We start from the raw sequence: 14,873 nt of genomic DNA, 5'->3' as shown, positions 1-14,873 counted from the left end.
GTCTTCTACTTCAAAAAGAAAAGGACAAAGATTAAAGCCAAGGGCCATTTTTTGTTACTGTAAGTAAGCCTGAGTTTATCTCTTTCTAGAGAATGTCATTCTGGCTGCCCTATACAGTGTATAATTCTGTAATACACAGAGGGTTAGATTGACTTTGCCCAGTTACAGCAAAGTCTCAATCACCATGGAGTAGAAGAAGATACACTATTTTAGCTGGAAGGGACGTACAACAATCATGGAGTCCAACAGCCTGACTAATTGAGGGCTGACCAAGTTGTTACGGGCATTGTCCAAATGCTTCTTAAAACTCCTGACAGGTCTGAGGCCTTGGCCAGAACTCTGGAAAGCCTATTCTAGTGTTTGACCACCTTCTCAGTAAAGAGATGCTTCCTAGCAAAAAACCAGGCTTCAGTTAGCAGAGGATGTACTTCAGACTACTTGTTCGCCAAGTGTGTAATTCTTTTATATTTTAAGAGTAGAGTTTCTGTAATTAAAAGTGTGACTTTGCAAAGCAGTTACCTTTTTTGTCATAACTTACAGAGCGATTACAGTAGCCTGTGTTCTGAGGAAACGTAGGTAAGCACTAGGGATGACTTCGGAGGTCTTGAACTCTGGCATTCAGATACTGGCTTACTCAGCATTGTCTCCCATGGCACAGGGAAGGGGAGAGCCGAGTCCAGGACACCACTTAGGCATAACTGTACCCTTCCAGACCTTATTGACAGAGGAGCACACAAACTCAGGAACTGGGCCCACTTGCAACAGACTGCAGAGAAGAACTGGGCTACCTCAATGCTTATTAGCTCCAGCCAATTTGCACCTTCCCACCTCATAAAAAAGAAAAAAAAAGTACATATCTTGAATCACCTTCCTAAAACATGAAAGGGATCATCTTCTGGACATGCTTATTTCTCTTCATTGACTGTATTAGCAACCTACAGTGACTAACTGACTTGAAATCCAATTTGCACATGTCATCCAATTTTCTCAAATGTCAGTTTCTGAACAGATTCATTCAGCAGGGGAAATCCTGCCTCGAGTATCTTGGGAGGAATCTACAGTAGCAGAGACCAAAATTAATCTAGGATTTATATCACGCATATGAAAACAATTTTAGAGAGACAGGAGGATTACTCAGAAGTTTTATGAGGATGCCTCATTCCATGAATTTTCATACTAAATACAAGCAGAAAAGGCTATGAACTACACAGCCTTCACTCTTGCTTCTACATCCATTTTCAGACAGCAAGTATTAAAATAAATGCATCTGAATGCTAGCACAAACTTTGCAATAACTCTGATGCTGCTTTCTGCTAACTAAAACCAGCGTAGTATTCAAACACGGCTATACACTAAAGAATTTTGACTCCTCACTTTCAGCTGAGGATAATGGTTCTTTTAGGAATTTTAAAGCAAGTTTTCAATGCATCTGCAATCAGGGATATAGTTTAAACATATTAGAAAAACTTTGATCTCTAAGGCATAAAAAATTTACATTTAACTAAGACCAAACTTCATCCTTCCTACCCAAAAAATATGATTAGGTTATATAGAGGACAGATCTAATAATCTTCAGCCATCAAACCTCATATACTTGTAGCTTTTCTTTTCTGATGTTGTTTTTTTTTTAAATCACAGCCAACAACAACCAGTTAAAAACTTTTATAGAATTTTTTTGTATACAGAATGATTCCCGTAAGTTGATTATGCATTTTCCAGTGATGGTTGCTACACAAAAGTACTAATCAATCCTGGGGAAACAATACAGCTTGATAATGAGCTTCCATAATCTGGCACTGAAGCACGGCATGCCTGAGAGTTCCAGTGGTTCCAGTGAACACAGTTCCAGTGCGCTTCAATGCTATGAAGTCACCGAAGGATGGAAGAATAATTGTCAACTAAAACTTCAATGAATCTCCAAAATGAGAAGTTAGTCATGTCTGCTAATTCAGTGCAGCCAAAGGGGAAGTAGAAAAAAACAGGCAAAAAAACTCAGCCAAAAAAGGCAGGAGCAGCCGTGCACATACTCTGTATTCTGTGAAATGAAAACACAGATCAAAGAAAGGAAACAGCACAATATGGGAAGCAGTGAGAACTGTTATAACAGTATATGTTGTTACACAACTTTTACCACAGATTTCTTTTTTTCTTGTAGACGAAAAGATCCTGAAACATATGCAGTTCTAGGCTTGATTTTCAGCAGCAAGGCAAAAACAAAGCAAGCTGGAACTTGATAATGTACCATATGCTTTTCAGAAGCAGAAGTGTCAGAATGAAAACTGAGGAAATGCATTTAGTAATGTAGTCTACATCTCCACCGTTACATTGCTCTTGTGACGCCACATATGTAAACAAACTGAAAGGCAAAAAAGATTGTTTCAATTGTTTTTATAGCCATCTATTGCTCTGCTGACTGAAGATTCCCTCTTATGATAGCAGGTAAATAATAACTTCAAGATCAGAGGTTTAAATATTTCAAGAAAAAATTTGATTTAGAAACACTCACTTGTAGATTTGATGCTAAATATCTACTTGAACTCCCACATAGTATATGTACGTACACACACACACACACACCCCCACACACACACACCCCACTGCAGATATATACACATAGAATGGGTTTTTTGGAAAACCCACTAAGCATTGACACTTTCCAGTAAAGTCTGGAGGGCAAACAACCAGCTTCCCAAGCTACAAGTATTACTTTATGCCTATAGCTTGCCAAGAAATAGAGCTGACTAAAAGTCAAATACTGTTGTGTCCCATTCCCCAGAGAAAGGGAAATGGTTAACAGGTACCAGGCTACCTTGAGAGTGCTATCTACCTTTGCTGGTAATAAAGGACACAAAGGTCACTTCCAAGCTGCTAGCCTTAGTGGGAAGGTGTTGTGGAGGTCCAGAACTCCAGGGCTGCTGCCAACCTATGTCAGCAATTTAGTAATTTGTTTTGGAATAGCACTGGCTGCTGCAGAAACTTTCCAAAACAATATAACATCAGAGTGTTAAAGTAGTTTGAAATCTTGCCTTCTCTTGTCCTCTCCTACCAAAACAGGATGCACGTAATCAAGCACATCTTTCCCATTCAGCCTCAAAAATAATCAGTAAAGCATCACTGAAGCATTTACCCTTACGTGAAAAACCCTCAAGCTCTTCTGTTCTCACACCATGTTTTCTCAGTGTCACTTGGATTTTATCCACTCCTATAGATCTTCTCCATGCTTCATCCACAACCCTGTTCACCATCAAGATATGAGAAGTACATTACCCATTCACACTAACATAGTCATAGGAAGGTATAAAAGTAGTACTTCTGTGCTTAACAAGAAAGGAGAAGCCAACAGGTTTAGTCTTTGCTTTTTCTTTTCACTGGTTTTATCCTGTGAAACTAACAGTAGTCATTTTTTCTGTGGGACACAGAACGAGGCATCTCCCACAGCAGCACTGAGTGACATACGAACATCCAGTTTAAGTTCCCCATATTTTCTGATGGGACACTCACATTCCTCTAACTTTGTGGATTGTTTTGTTTTAAAACATGGTGGAAAGTTACAGCTTTAACCTGATCAGACACTTCCGCTATTTAAAGCATATGACCTTTCATCTTAACATGTTCAAATATTTGTATTGCTATTTCACATTTACACTGCTAGCAGAACTTCAAGTATTTGAAATAGATTATCTTGAAGATATGAACTGTTCCAGAGAACTACTGAATGGTCTGTATTCATTTGGTAACTCAGCTATGCAGTATATGTAAGTCACAATAATTATAATAGTTAATTCTGGTAAAATGTGCTTATTAAAAAATATCCTCAGATGTTTTAAAACTGAACAAAACCTTGCAAGTTTAGGATACAGTTAACTAGTCTACCATAGAAAGTACCAACATATACAAAGTAGGTAAATAAAGAATTTTCTACTGGTGTTCAATACCTTTTCAGTCAGGACTGACTAAAACTAATGAGAATAGCTATAAACCAAACTATACACTATGAAGATAGAAGAACACACACATTTATTTACATGGACAAAACAGCTTTGAATTTTGATTGCAGGCACACAATTAAATTCTGCCAGCACTACAGATAAAGTTACATTTTATGCGACCCAACACAATGCTGTTATGAAAACAACTGGAGAAGTACTTCTCATATTTTAAAGAAGAAAGCCCTACAGAAAGTGTGTACTGTAGCTAAGTAAACACTTTCAGAAAAATTAGCAACTCCGTCATGAAGGCAGAAGCCTTCTCTCTTCCTGTAGTTTCAAAGTCACAAGGGGGGGAAAAAAAAGAAATACAATGAACTAATATTCTGGTTAAAAATATATTTCAAAAAAGATGAAAAAGGCTCAGCATTACAGTGTTTTGTACACTTAAATGTATCCCACTTCATTTGAAAGTATCTACCCCTTTCATCAGCCTATCATATAAAATAAACAAATAATTTTAAGACTCAAATAAATAAATAAATAAATAAATAAATACATACATACATACATACATACATACATACATAAATAAATAAATAAATAAGCAAGCAAGCAAGCAAGCAAGCAAGCAAGCACCTTTCTGTGGCCTAAGTCTTACCAGGGCAACCTTGACAGAGAAAGCAGTCCCTGCAATTCTGGATTTCCCATATTTCAGATATACAAAGTATTTTCTACTTAGTGATGGCTTTGAAATCACCAGATGCAAGATGGGTTTCCAGTAAAGTTTCCTGCCACTGAACAAATGCCTTTGCTGATTCTTCATGAATCATGGATTGGATGGGAAGGAAGGACAGAAAATGAAAGTCGCAAATTTCACCAGACATTGTGGAACGCGGACAGTAGACAACATTGTGGTCTGATAGTTGTCATGAAATGAGGAAAAAACACCTTCCTTACTGATGACCAAGAAGCTGCCCAATATTTTCTGAAGATTCTCTTTTTTAAAATATGTGATCACTACTAGTTCCACTTTGGACAGTAGTCCTTATGAGCTGCCTTTTGTTTTTAACAAAAAATCACACCAACAGTCTATACATTGTTTTTCCCTTAAGAAGATAAAACAACCCCCCACAAATACATTTCTTTGAAAAAACACTTTGCTTGTTTTCCAGTTTTAATCTTACTTGGCCAGAGAAAGAGACAACATTTTTTAAAAAAGGTATATCCAAAAGAACATTTAAACTCATATCTGACTCAAAATCTTGCATGATTACAGACTAAGCTTGACAGCACAGCCTGACAGCCTTATTTTTGTGGAGAGCAGAGCAAGTAACTCAGTTTCAACTACATTTGAAAGGTCATGGTGACTAGGGGAGGTTCCCAAGGACTAAAAGAAAGCAAATGTCAGTGCAATCTTCAAAAAAGGGCAAGAAGATCCAGGGAGCTACAAGCAGGTCAACATCACCTTCAGCTCTGGGAAGATGAGTGAACAAATCTTCCAAAAAGCCATATCCAAACACTTTAAAGACAAAAAGAGGATTTGGAGTGGTCAGTACAGATTCACAAAGAGGAAATCATGCCAGACAAACCTGGATGGCCCTCTACGTTGAAATTACTAGCTTGGTGAATGAGGGGCGATCAGTAGATACTGTTTATCATGACTTTAGCAAGGCTTTTGACACTGTCTTGCAGAACATCCTCACACAGAAACTGAGGAAGCACAAACTGAACTTGGGCACTGAGGCAGACTGAAAACTGGATGAAGTGCCAGTCTCAAAGTGTTGTGATCAGCAGAGCAAAGTCGTGCAGGAGGCCATTCACTAGTCACCTACCTCAGTGGCTGACCCTGGGGCAGACTGTGTTTACTGTATCTTTCAAGACCTGGATTATGGGACAAAGTGCATCATCAAGTGACACAAGGCTGGTAAGAGCAGCTGATGCACTAGATGGGCTGCACTGCCATCCAGAAGTATAAATTCAGAAGAGTTCAGGCAGACACTTACACACAAAAGCAAGTCCCACCATTTAAGATACCCATTTGTAAGCAAGTATCAGTCTAGAGATCATAGTTGTTAGCACATGTTATGCGTCAGCTATTTGTTCTACCACAGGGGAAGGTTTATTAATATCTTAATAAAATCATACGGTAATGTAAATACACAGCTTCCAAAGTAAGATGCAATCATGGCTTGACAACTTGGCAGCTGCTTAGTCCAATTCCTCCATGAAGAATTTCTTTCACAATACAGGTTTTCTGCTTCACACTCCTTACAAATCTCATCTCTGCACCAGTTCTACCTTTACCTCAATCTCTAACATACATGCATGGCCAAAGCTGCACAAATATACTCCAGATGAAGGATTACTATCTGTTACAGTGTCATGATGCTGTTGGAAAAAAAAACAAACAAACCACAACACCAAGAAAAAAAAACCCAGGTGAAGTTTCCTTACCTGTTGTGCTCCATCCCCGCTAACAATAGGGGAAGTCAGAAGAGGGATTTCACTACTTATAATCGACGTGGTATCCAGTAATGGTGGATGTTCTGCCATCATTGATAGTACACCAATTCACAAGATCACCTGCAATGAAAAGTTACTCAAATGGTTAAACTATTTAAATATTTCTTAAAAATTATCCTTAAAACCAGCCTCACTTTTGTTATTGTTGTTGTTTCTGAAGAATATTATGAAACTAACACCTTTAGAAAGTATGTTTCCACAACAATCCAGCAATCATACAACCCCGAAGAAGTGTTTTGTCAGAATACAAGCCTTAGTTATACAGTTTAGACCCCCTCTAGCGGTTGGACCTCAGAAGAAGACACATCACAGACCTGGAGCTAACAAACCCAAACATTTTAACTCCGATAACAAACCAAGGTTTTGTTGTCCAAGTTTGACTGGCACTGCCAACAAAATGCCTACTGAGGAAAAATATAAAAAAGCAAAGACAAAAGCAGTTTGCCTCAGAACCTACATATACAGTGTTCTTATTTATATGAAACTGATAAAAAAAACCAAGACCTACTAACAGGGAAGCTGTTGCTTTTTTCTTTTTTATTAATAATCAACCCACTTTTCCTATTATTATAATGACTGTTTATTTTAGGAGCAATTAGTTACTGGAAGATGTGGTCCTTTAATAGCTTTAATCAGCAGCTAAAACGCAGCAACGGGGTAAAGAGGTAATGCCCCCACACAAAATTATAACCTTCGTAACTATACCACAATAAAGCCCTTGCTAGCACACATTGTAAAGTTACATGAAACCTGACGACAAGAAAAAAAGCCACAGAGGCAAGAGGCCCCTGAAAGCAGTGATACACTTCAACTCTGATGAGTATCACGTAGCAACGTAACAGAAAGCAGGATTCAGCCAAGCATTCCTTTCAATTATATTTACAAGTCATAAGTAACACATTTTCTGATATTTTGCATGTTAATGCTATATGAAGACTGGGTGGAAGAATTAAGACCAGAAAAGCTGAAGATTAACATATTTCCATGCTGGAAATATGTACTGCAAGTCTGATAAGCTGCTTTTGAAATTGCGTTTCATTTTGTTCAAAAACCCCCAAACTCCAACCACTAAGTTATACTGGTTTAGTGTACTGGTTTTAACTCGATCCCAGCTAGACTCAGTAGACTTAAGCTTTTGAAATAAAAAAAGAATTAGAGCAACAAGAATTGAGAAATTGGTATTTCTTAACAAAACAGAAAGACAGATGGAAAAAATTCACTAGGGGTGAACAGCACATTCAGAATTCCCACAAGTTAATCACATTTTGCATCTGAAAACAGTGCTTAACATCAAATGTAGACATAAATATTAAGCTCAGAAGAAGCTTGTACAGTATTTTTAAAGCAGAACTGCCTCTCTTAGCCAGTACTTACAGTAGGCTGGTAAAAATAAGTAAGGTACAATTTTGCAGTTACACAGCCTGAGTCAGTAATGCTACAGGCATTACAAGTTTTGCCTTGATATAATTTGGCTAATGAAACTCTCTACAAAGACTTTTAAACTTCTAACACAGATAGAGTGTCTGCTCATAAACAGAGATGTTTACTAGTTACAGTACGTAACTAAATAAGAAAGGAGTGATAAAGTCAGCTTAATGACACTGACTGCAATATCAAGCTCAAGAGGTATTTGGTTAAAGAATTGCTGTTACAGCTGCTTACTCAGAATTGTCTTCTAAACTCCATCCCACCCAACTGTGTTTGCTTGCCCCTCTAAGGGCCGCTGTCCCTCTGCTGTGGGTTAACATCTGTAGCAGGTGCTGTCAGTACAAGTGGACTCGTGCACCAACACACAGCACTGTAAGCCTCTTGTACAGTCTATACAGCACATATACAGTACATACACAGGACAGTTTAACTATTCCTATACTGAAGGTTGTCCTACTGTAAAACTACAAACTTGGAAAAAACTTCATTCTGATGTTATTTTAGAGGATTCATTTCCTTTCCTGGTACAGTCTGCAAAGATTTAAGTTGGGGAAGAAAAATCCCTCTAGGTTGAAAGACTGAAACATACCTGTGATTACTGAGAATTCATCAACACCCTGCTTAGCCAGGCTAATTAGTCTCTCAAACAGTAAGAGCAGAGTTTTTTATTCCTACCTTACTTTAAAACTTTCCTCCTCATCAAACAAATCCTCCAGGCTACAGTCAGTCCCCAAAGCTTCTGCAGGTGGGCAGAGAGCTGATGAAACTTACTTGGAACATCTTTCAAGCCAGCAAGTTTGATGATAAGCTTCTCAGGATATTATCCAATGACTGTTCAATGCAAAATGAATGCACAGCCTGGAAGGAGAGGTTAGAATCAAGGCATTGATTCCTTCTCCCACAATAGCTAAAACCAGGCTTGCTCTTGTACCATTTCTAGGTCTTATAGCTCCAAATATTTTGCACTGCTATCTAAAGCGTCACAGAGAGAAAGGCAATTCCAATACTCCATGCAATAATGCAACAACACTTCTGAACTAAGCTGGCTTGAATTTCCACAGGTTTAAGTTGAATGCTGCTCATTATTCCCAAGCCACCATCCCAATGACTATTCTCTTACATCTGAAAGCACTAACAACTGCCTTTATCACACAGAATGACTTTTGACTGAATTCACAAATTACGATGCACTCAGTGGTATCACCATTTATTGAGCATAATCCAAAATATGTCTATCAAATTGAACACCAGTCAGTACTAAACATAACCCAAACTGACGAAAAATACAAACATCATTACAACTTGTTCAGGCCTTCTCTGGATTGCTCTGGACATGCCTAACATTTGGTATGAGGTTCATTCATTCATAGAATCATTGCTGGAAAACACCTTTGAGGTTGTCAAGTCCAATCATTAACCCAGCAGTGCCCAGTCTAGCACTAAACCATGTACCAAAGCACCATGTCTACACATCTTTTAAATACCTCCAGGGATGGCGACTCAGCCACTTCCCTGGGCAGCCTGTTCCAGTGATTGACAACTCTTTTGGTGAAGAATTTTTTCCTGCTGTCCAATCTGAACTTCCCTTGGTGCAACTTGAGGCCATTTCCCCTTGTTCTATCCCTTGTTACTTGAGTGAAGAAGCCGACACACCCACCTCACTACAATCTCCTTCCAGGCAGCAGTAATGAGCAACTCCAAAGGGCTCCGTTGCCCTTCTCTGGACACACTCCAGCCCCTTAATGTCTTTGTTGTAGTGAGTGGCCCAGAACTGGATGCAAGATTCCATGTGCAGCCTCATCAGTGCCAAGTACAGGGGGACGCTCATGTCCCTGGTCCTGCTGGCCACACAGTTTCCGACGCAGGCCAGAACGCCGCTGGCCTTCTTGGCCACCTTGGCACATTGCTGGCTCATGTTTAGACCATCCTCAGGTTCTTTTCCATTAGGAAGCTTTCCTTTCTTTTGCACAGGTGTTTAATGATTTGATTTGGATGAAAATTAGGTTTCCACAGGCACCCAAGTGCTTAGGTGGGTAGTCCACCTTTGGCACACAGCCTTCAATGCCTTAACTGGGACACAGCTAAACTCCATGTCTGGATCCCAAGTGTTTGACTTATTCTGGAGACAAAGGATGCTGCTCATCGATAAACCCCTACAAGAGGTACCAGGTATAGTGTTATTTCTGACAACCTCTACAACAATAATAAAAGTGCTACCTGTCAGACTGTGTAATCAATCTAGGAGAAAACAAGAAATCAATGTTTTCTTGACAATACAATATTAGATTCCTCTACAATGTCACTGAACTAGTCTCAAAGACTGAAGGTTTAAACTTCACACCAATGTGGGTCTATACTGCACATTCATCAACAGGCTTTTTGTTATCAGTAGTCAAGAGGCAGCAATCTGTACAAGTCAGTGCACATAATACAGTCAGACAGTAGGACGTGGTATGTACACCCATTGCAGGGGCCTTTTTTCTTTGCTTTTTTTTTACTATGAGAACAAAGAAAGACAGTGATTTGAAAAGAGAAAATTATGGCATGGCAGAAGAAGTCAGCTAGAATGGACAAAAGGCAAGCATCAACATAAGCATAAATGGTCAATAAATACATCTTGGAAATAAATTATATCACATTCAACACAATGACCTCAAATGGGTGCAGACAGAACCTTTAGATCAGCACATACCAGTACCTTGCATTCAAAGCTTCTGGAAGAGATCTGCCTAGATCTCTGAAAAAGACTTGCAACCCCTTGGGTTAAGAGAAAGTCCCAGAGGTCTGGAAGAAACCTGCAAGTTTTACATTAAATACTGTATGCTAAAAGGGTAAATTATTGTAAAAGGGTAAACAGGACAATCTAGGCCTGTCAACAAACAGTGATCTGAGGCCAAATAAAAATGAACAGTCAACGCTAGATGTTATTTGTAAAGAATTAAAATGTAAGTAAGATTGACTAAGAAGTTTGTCCAATTCACTTGAAGCCAATGTTCTGGTGATGGACATTGCCAAAAAAGGTAGTAGTAAGTGAACTGGAAAACAATCTTAAAACCTTATTTGGCATTACACAACAATTCTCTTCGATAAAAACACTAAACGGGTATTACATGGATTAAAACTGGACAGACAGTCATCAAATATTAACAGTGGTTGAGCATGTGAGTTTCCAATAGGAAGGGAAGGTATTAGCTTGTGGCTTCTCATTACAGAACGTGTTTTAAATCCAGCTCTCAGAGAAAAAAAGGGGGAAAAAAGGAAAGAGAAAAATAGAAAAAAAAAAGAGGAGCCAAAACAAGTCTGGAAATGACAAACCATGACAGTGATAAGAGACCAAGTCCTTTCACTCCACTAAAAAGAATTAACTCAATCCTGTGAAAGGTTGATTCTGACAAGGACAGAATAGTAAAAGTGGACAGCCAAACACAAGCTCATAAAAATGCTTTATCAGTTATATCAACAGGTCTACCTCCCTCAGAAACGGAGGATGTTTTCCCTGCCTCTGGCTGCAAATACCTACAATCTCCACTGGAATAACTTACCAAGCTTTTCTCTACAATTTCCTGACTTAAAATTGTTGATAACTTTTGAAAGTGTAGCATGAGTGGCAACTTCTTGCAAATATCGTTCCATATTAAAAATACCAAAAGCAAAATGTCTCTACCATAATTTGAGCCTTACTCCTCATAAAACTGTACTGGATAAGGTAACTGTCCTCCAACTCTACCAGGTTCCAGATATACTCAGGATTTAGTGAGGTCCTGAAAAGGGCACAAGAAAAGCAACTTGTGAGATTTCCTGCACCATTGAAAACCAATGGATGCAGCAGATTTCAGAAGGGGTAAAGGCCTATTTAAGGCCTACTGACTGCACCATTTTTGTGGTCATATTAAAAGGCTCCAGATAAGGAAAAGGACACATTAGGTGAACCAACAGGTAATTCACAGCATAGTTGGTAAGCACAGAAGCAGCTGAGAAGTAATTTGCTGGTGGTGCATTAAATGCATGGTTATTTAGAAATCTATACTGATTCATGCACAGGAACAACTGCTGCAAGGGAAGTACAGGGTCTCCTAAGACCTCAACCAAATTGTGTAGGTTAATGCTTTGTATGACACTGAAGTTGCAAACTACATATTCCCCACCACCTCTACCTGAAATGCTATTAATTTTCCTTGTCATCACATGAGTATGAAAATACTTTGAAAGATTTTTCTGGAGGCTGTCAAAGCTGAAACAAAGTGAGGGCATGTGATGGTTTAAAGGCAAACCAGCAGGGGAAATGAACTCACCACGAGAGAGATTATAAGTCAGACCTAAAATTTAATAATAATATTACAATAAAAACACTGACACAAAAGGGAAATTGCTTTCAACTCACAAAAACACAGCAGTATAACCCAGTGTCCTGGGGCACAAACCCAAGGGGGTTTGTTTGCCCTTGTGCTGAGACCCCTGTGGCTCCCCCAAGTCCAGAGCAAAAGGAAATGAAAAACCTGTTGGTGCAGGCGAGGGCTGTGGTCTGGGCGAGAGCGGTGATCTCCTCCTGTCAAGGTCCTGCTGCTCCTCTGGATCCAAGGGGAAGTTACCAAAGTCTTCTTACCCACCACTTATGTACCCTCAGGGAGCACCCATTCCCTCCCCCTGGGCAGGGACTCACACAATGGGTGATTAACTCTGGGAGCCAGGGGGTGTTGAACTGTTGATGGTCCCTTGGCAGCTCCGCCCCCTCAGGCTGAGTGTGAAGGTGCTAATGGCTCCCTGGGCAGCTGCTGCTAATGGCCCATTGTCCTTGGGGAATGAATAGAGGGGGTAGAATACACAGCTTTGATCACCCCCACACAGGGTTAGCTGGTCCCTCCTGCTGAACTAGGACAGGGCATCTAAATGAGATTTGTTTAGAGTCCAGGGTTTATGCCTAAGGAACTTTTAAAGAATGGATAGCACTAACAAGGCAAAAGGCTAAATGATGTTAAGGCTCAAAAGCTGTTCCACTTCATAGTTCAGTAAGCAAGTTTGCCTTCTTGAATTGTAATGACAATTTAACTCAATATTTAAATGGCTTCAGATTTGGTCCTTTAATGTTTCTGTGGCATTACTCTCACATTGTAAAGCACAATACAACTCTGCTTTCTACTTAGTCAGTTGTTTATTAAAGGTTAAGGAATATTGTAAGGCTGTGCATTGGGCAGTGCATTCAGTGCATTTCCTCTGCACATGCAAAGGATCAGTGTTGCCATCTTCAAGTGAGTGGCAGCTGATCTTCAGGATAGTCTCTGAAATACACATCAGCATCAAATCAGCTGGATCACCAAGGTGAAACGCCACAAATCAGCAGCACGTGTCCTGATAGCAATGAAGGCCAACAGCATAGGGGCTGTATTAGCACAGAAGCACAGCTGATGGGCTGAGGGAGGCAATTATTCCCTGCTACTCAGCAGTAACAAGGTGGAATCTGGAATACCACATTCAGTTTTGCTCTTCCCACCAACCTCCTCCTCTGCAGTATGAGAGATGCCCCAAAGGCTGTTACAGGGCAGTGTTCTAGTTACAGTGGCCAGTAGCAGTTTATCACTGTGTGGGTGTAACCAAAACTGTGTATTCTACACCCTCTGTACCATTTATCATGAAATGTTAATAATGGACCATTTGCAGCAGCTGCCCAGGGCACACCTGACACCTCAGGCTACAAGCTGGGTGTTTAAGAACTCTGTGAGATAAGGAAGAGTCTCTGTCTTCACACCAATGACTCAGCCTCAATAACTCCCCTCAGGTGAGTCAATAGCACCTTCCCACCAAGCCTGAGCAGTCATGTCTGCCAATGGGCCATCAAGGATTCCAAAGACACTCCCTGCCCTGGGGGAGATATTGGGCATTCCCATCTGAACCTGAGTGTATATAATCTTGGGGTTTGGGGACTGCTGGTACCACTCGTTGGATGCAGAGGAGGACCAGAACCTCAGCAGGACTGTGACTGCCACTCTCAACCAGACTGTGACCATCATCCACACCAACAGGTTTTCCTTTCCTTTTATTTTGGACTCGGGGCCCATGTGGTGCTCAGCACAAGGGCCAATGAACACCATTCTGTTTGTGCCCCAGAATGCTAGTTTATACATCTAGGTCTTGTGGGTTAGAAACATTTTTGTCTCTGTATCATTGTATTTATTGTAATATTTTTTAGTAAATTGTAACTCTGACTTGTAATCTCTTTTGAGTTGGGTTCCTTTCTCCTGCTGGTTTAGCTTTAAATCAGCACAGGGGGTGAAAGACAAGGAGAAGTTAATAGCACTAGAGTAGCCAGGGGTCACCTACTAGCTGGAGCCCACTACCTGAAGGATGTTTGTGGAGAGCCTTAAATCAGGCTCTCCTTGGAGGCAATGCTGAAAAAGCACAGTAAGTGTTTGTTCAACACTCTCAGGCACACAGTGTGATTCTTGGAGTATCCTGTGCAGACCCAGGAGTTGGACTCTGATCATGATGGATCCCAGCTCAGCACATCCTACAATTCTATGAGGGACACATGCTGCACAACTGAAAATTCTGCTTAGCCATGAGGGGAAAGGGGGGGTAAAGACCCCTTCACAATGAGAATGGTGTAGCACTGGCATACATTGCCCTGAGAGCCCACAAAAATCTTAATCCCATAGATCAACAGTCTCCAAAGAGGTGAGTAGCTCAGTTGGTTAAAACTTGGTTGCAATAATGCCAAGGTCATGGGTTCAATCCCCTATGTGGGCCACTGACTTAAGAGTTGGACTCGATCCTTGTGGGTCCCTTCCAATTCAGAATAGTCTGTAATTCTGTGTGAATCTTACTCCACAAATGCACTCCAGTACAAGTCAAACCCTTCGGGTAAGAAAATATTTTTTGTCACTGAAAAAAAATCCTTTTAAAATAGTGGTTTTCATCTTTATCTTGTCCTTTTTTTTCTTTTTGTGTGTGTATGCTTTATAGTATATATATATTAGTAGAATAGCATATGCACACAAT

At 40.0% G+C, this 14,873-nt stretch overlaps 1 protein-coding gene across 4 annotated transcripts in view; it reads right to left on the bottom strand.

Annotated features, from left to right (window-relative positions):
* The window catches only part of FNDC3A (fibronectin type III domain containing 3A), a 122,484-nt gene that overhangs the window by 94,013 nt on the left and 13,598 nt on the right, over positions 1–14,873 (bottom strand). For 3 of the 4 annotated variants that reach the window (XM_071551572.1, XM_071551562.1, XM_071551583.1), the window contains exon 2: positions 6,384–6,512. In XM_071551572.1, the coding sequence (XP_071407673.1) occupies positions 6,384–6,485 (102 nt within the window). In that variant the 5' untranslated portion in view covers positions 6,486–6,512. Of the gene's footprint in view, positions 1–6,383; positions 6,513–14,873 lie in introns of those variants that run through there. The other variant, XM_071551612.1, reaches the window with a different exon arrangement.

This window comes from Pithys albifrons, chromosome 1, assembly GCF_047495875.1.
Source record: "Pithys albifrons albifrons isolate INPA30051 chromosome 1, PitAlb_v1, whole genome shotgun sequence".
NCBI lineage: Eukaryota > Metazoa > Chordata > Aves > Passeriformes > Thamnophilidae > Pithys > Pithys albifrons.
Note: the sequence above shows the minus strand (reverse complement) of the source record. Positions and strands in the feature narration are given on the sequence as shown.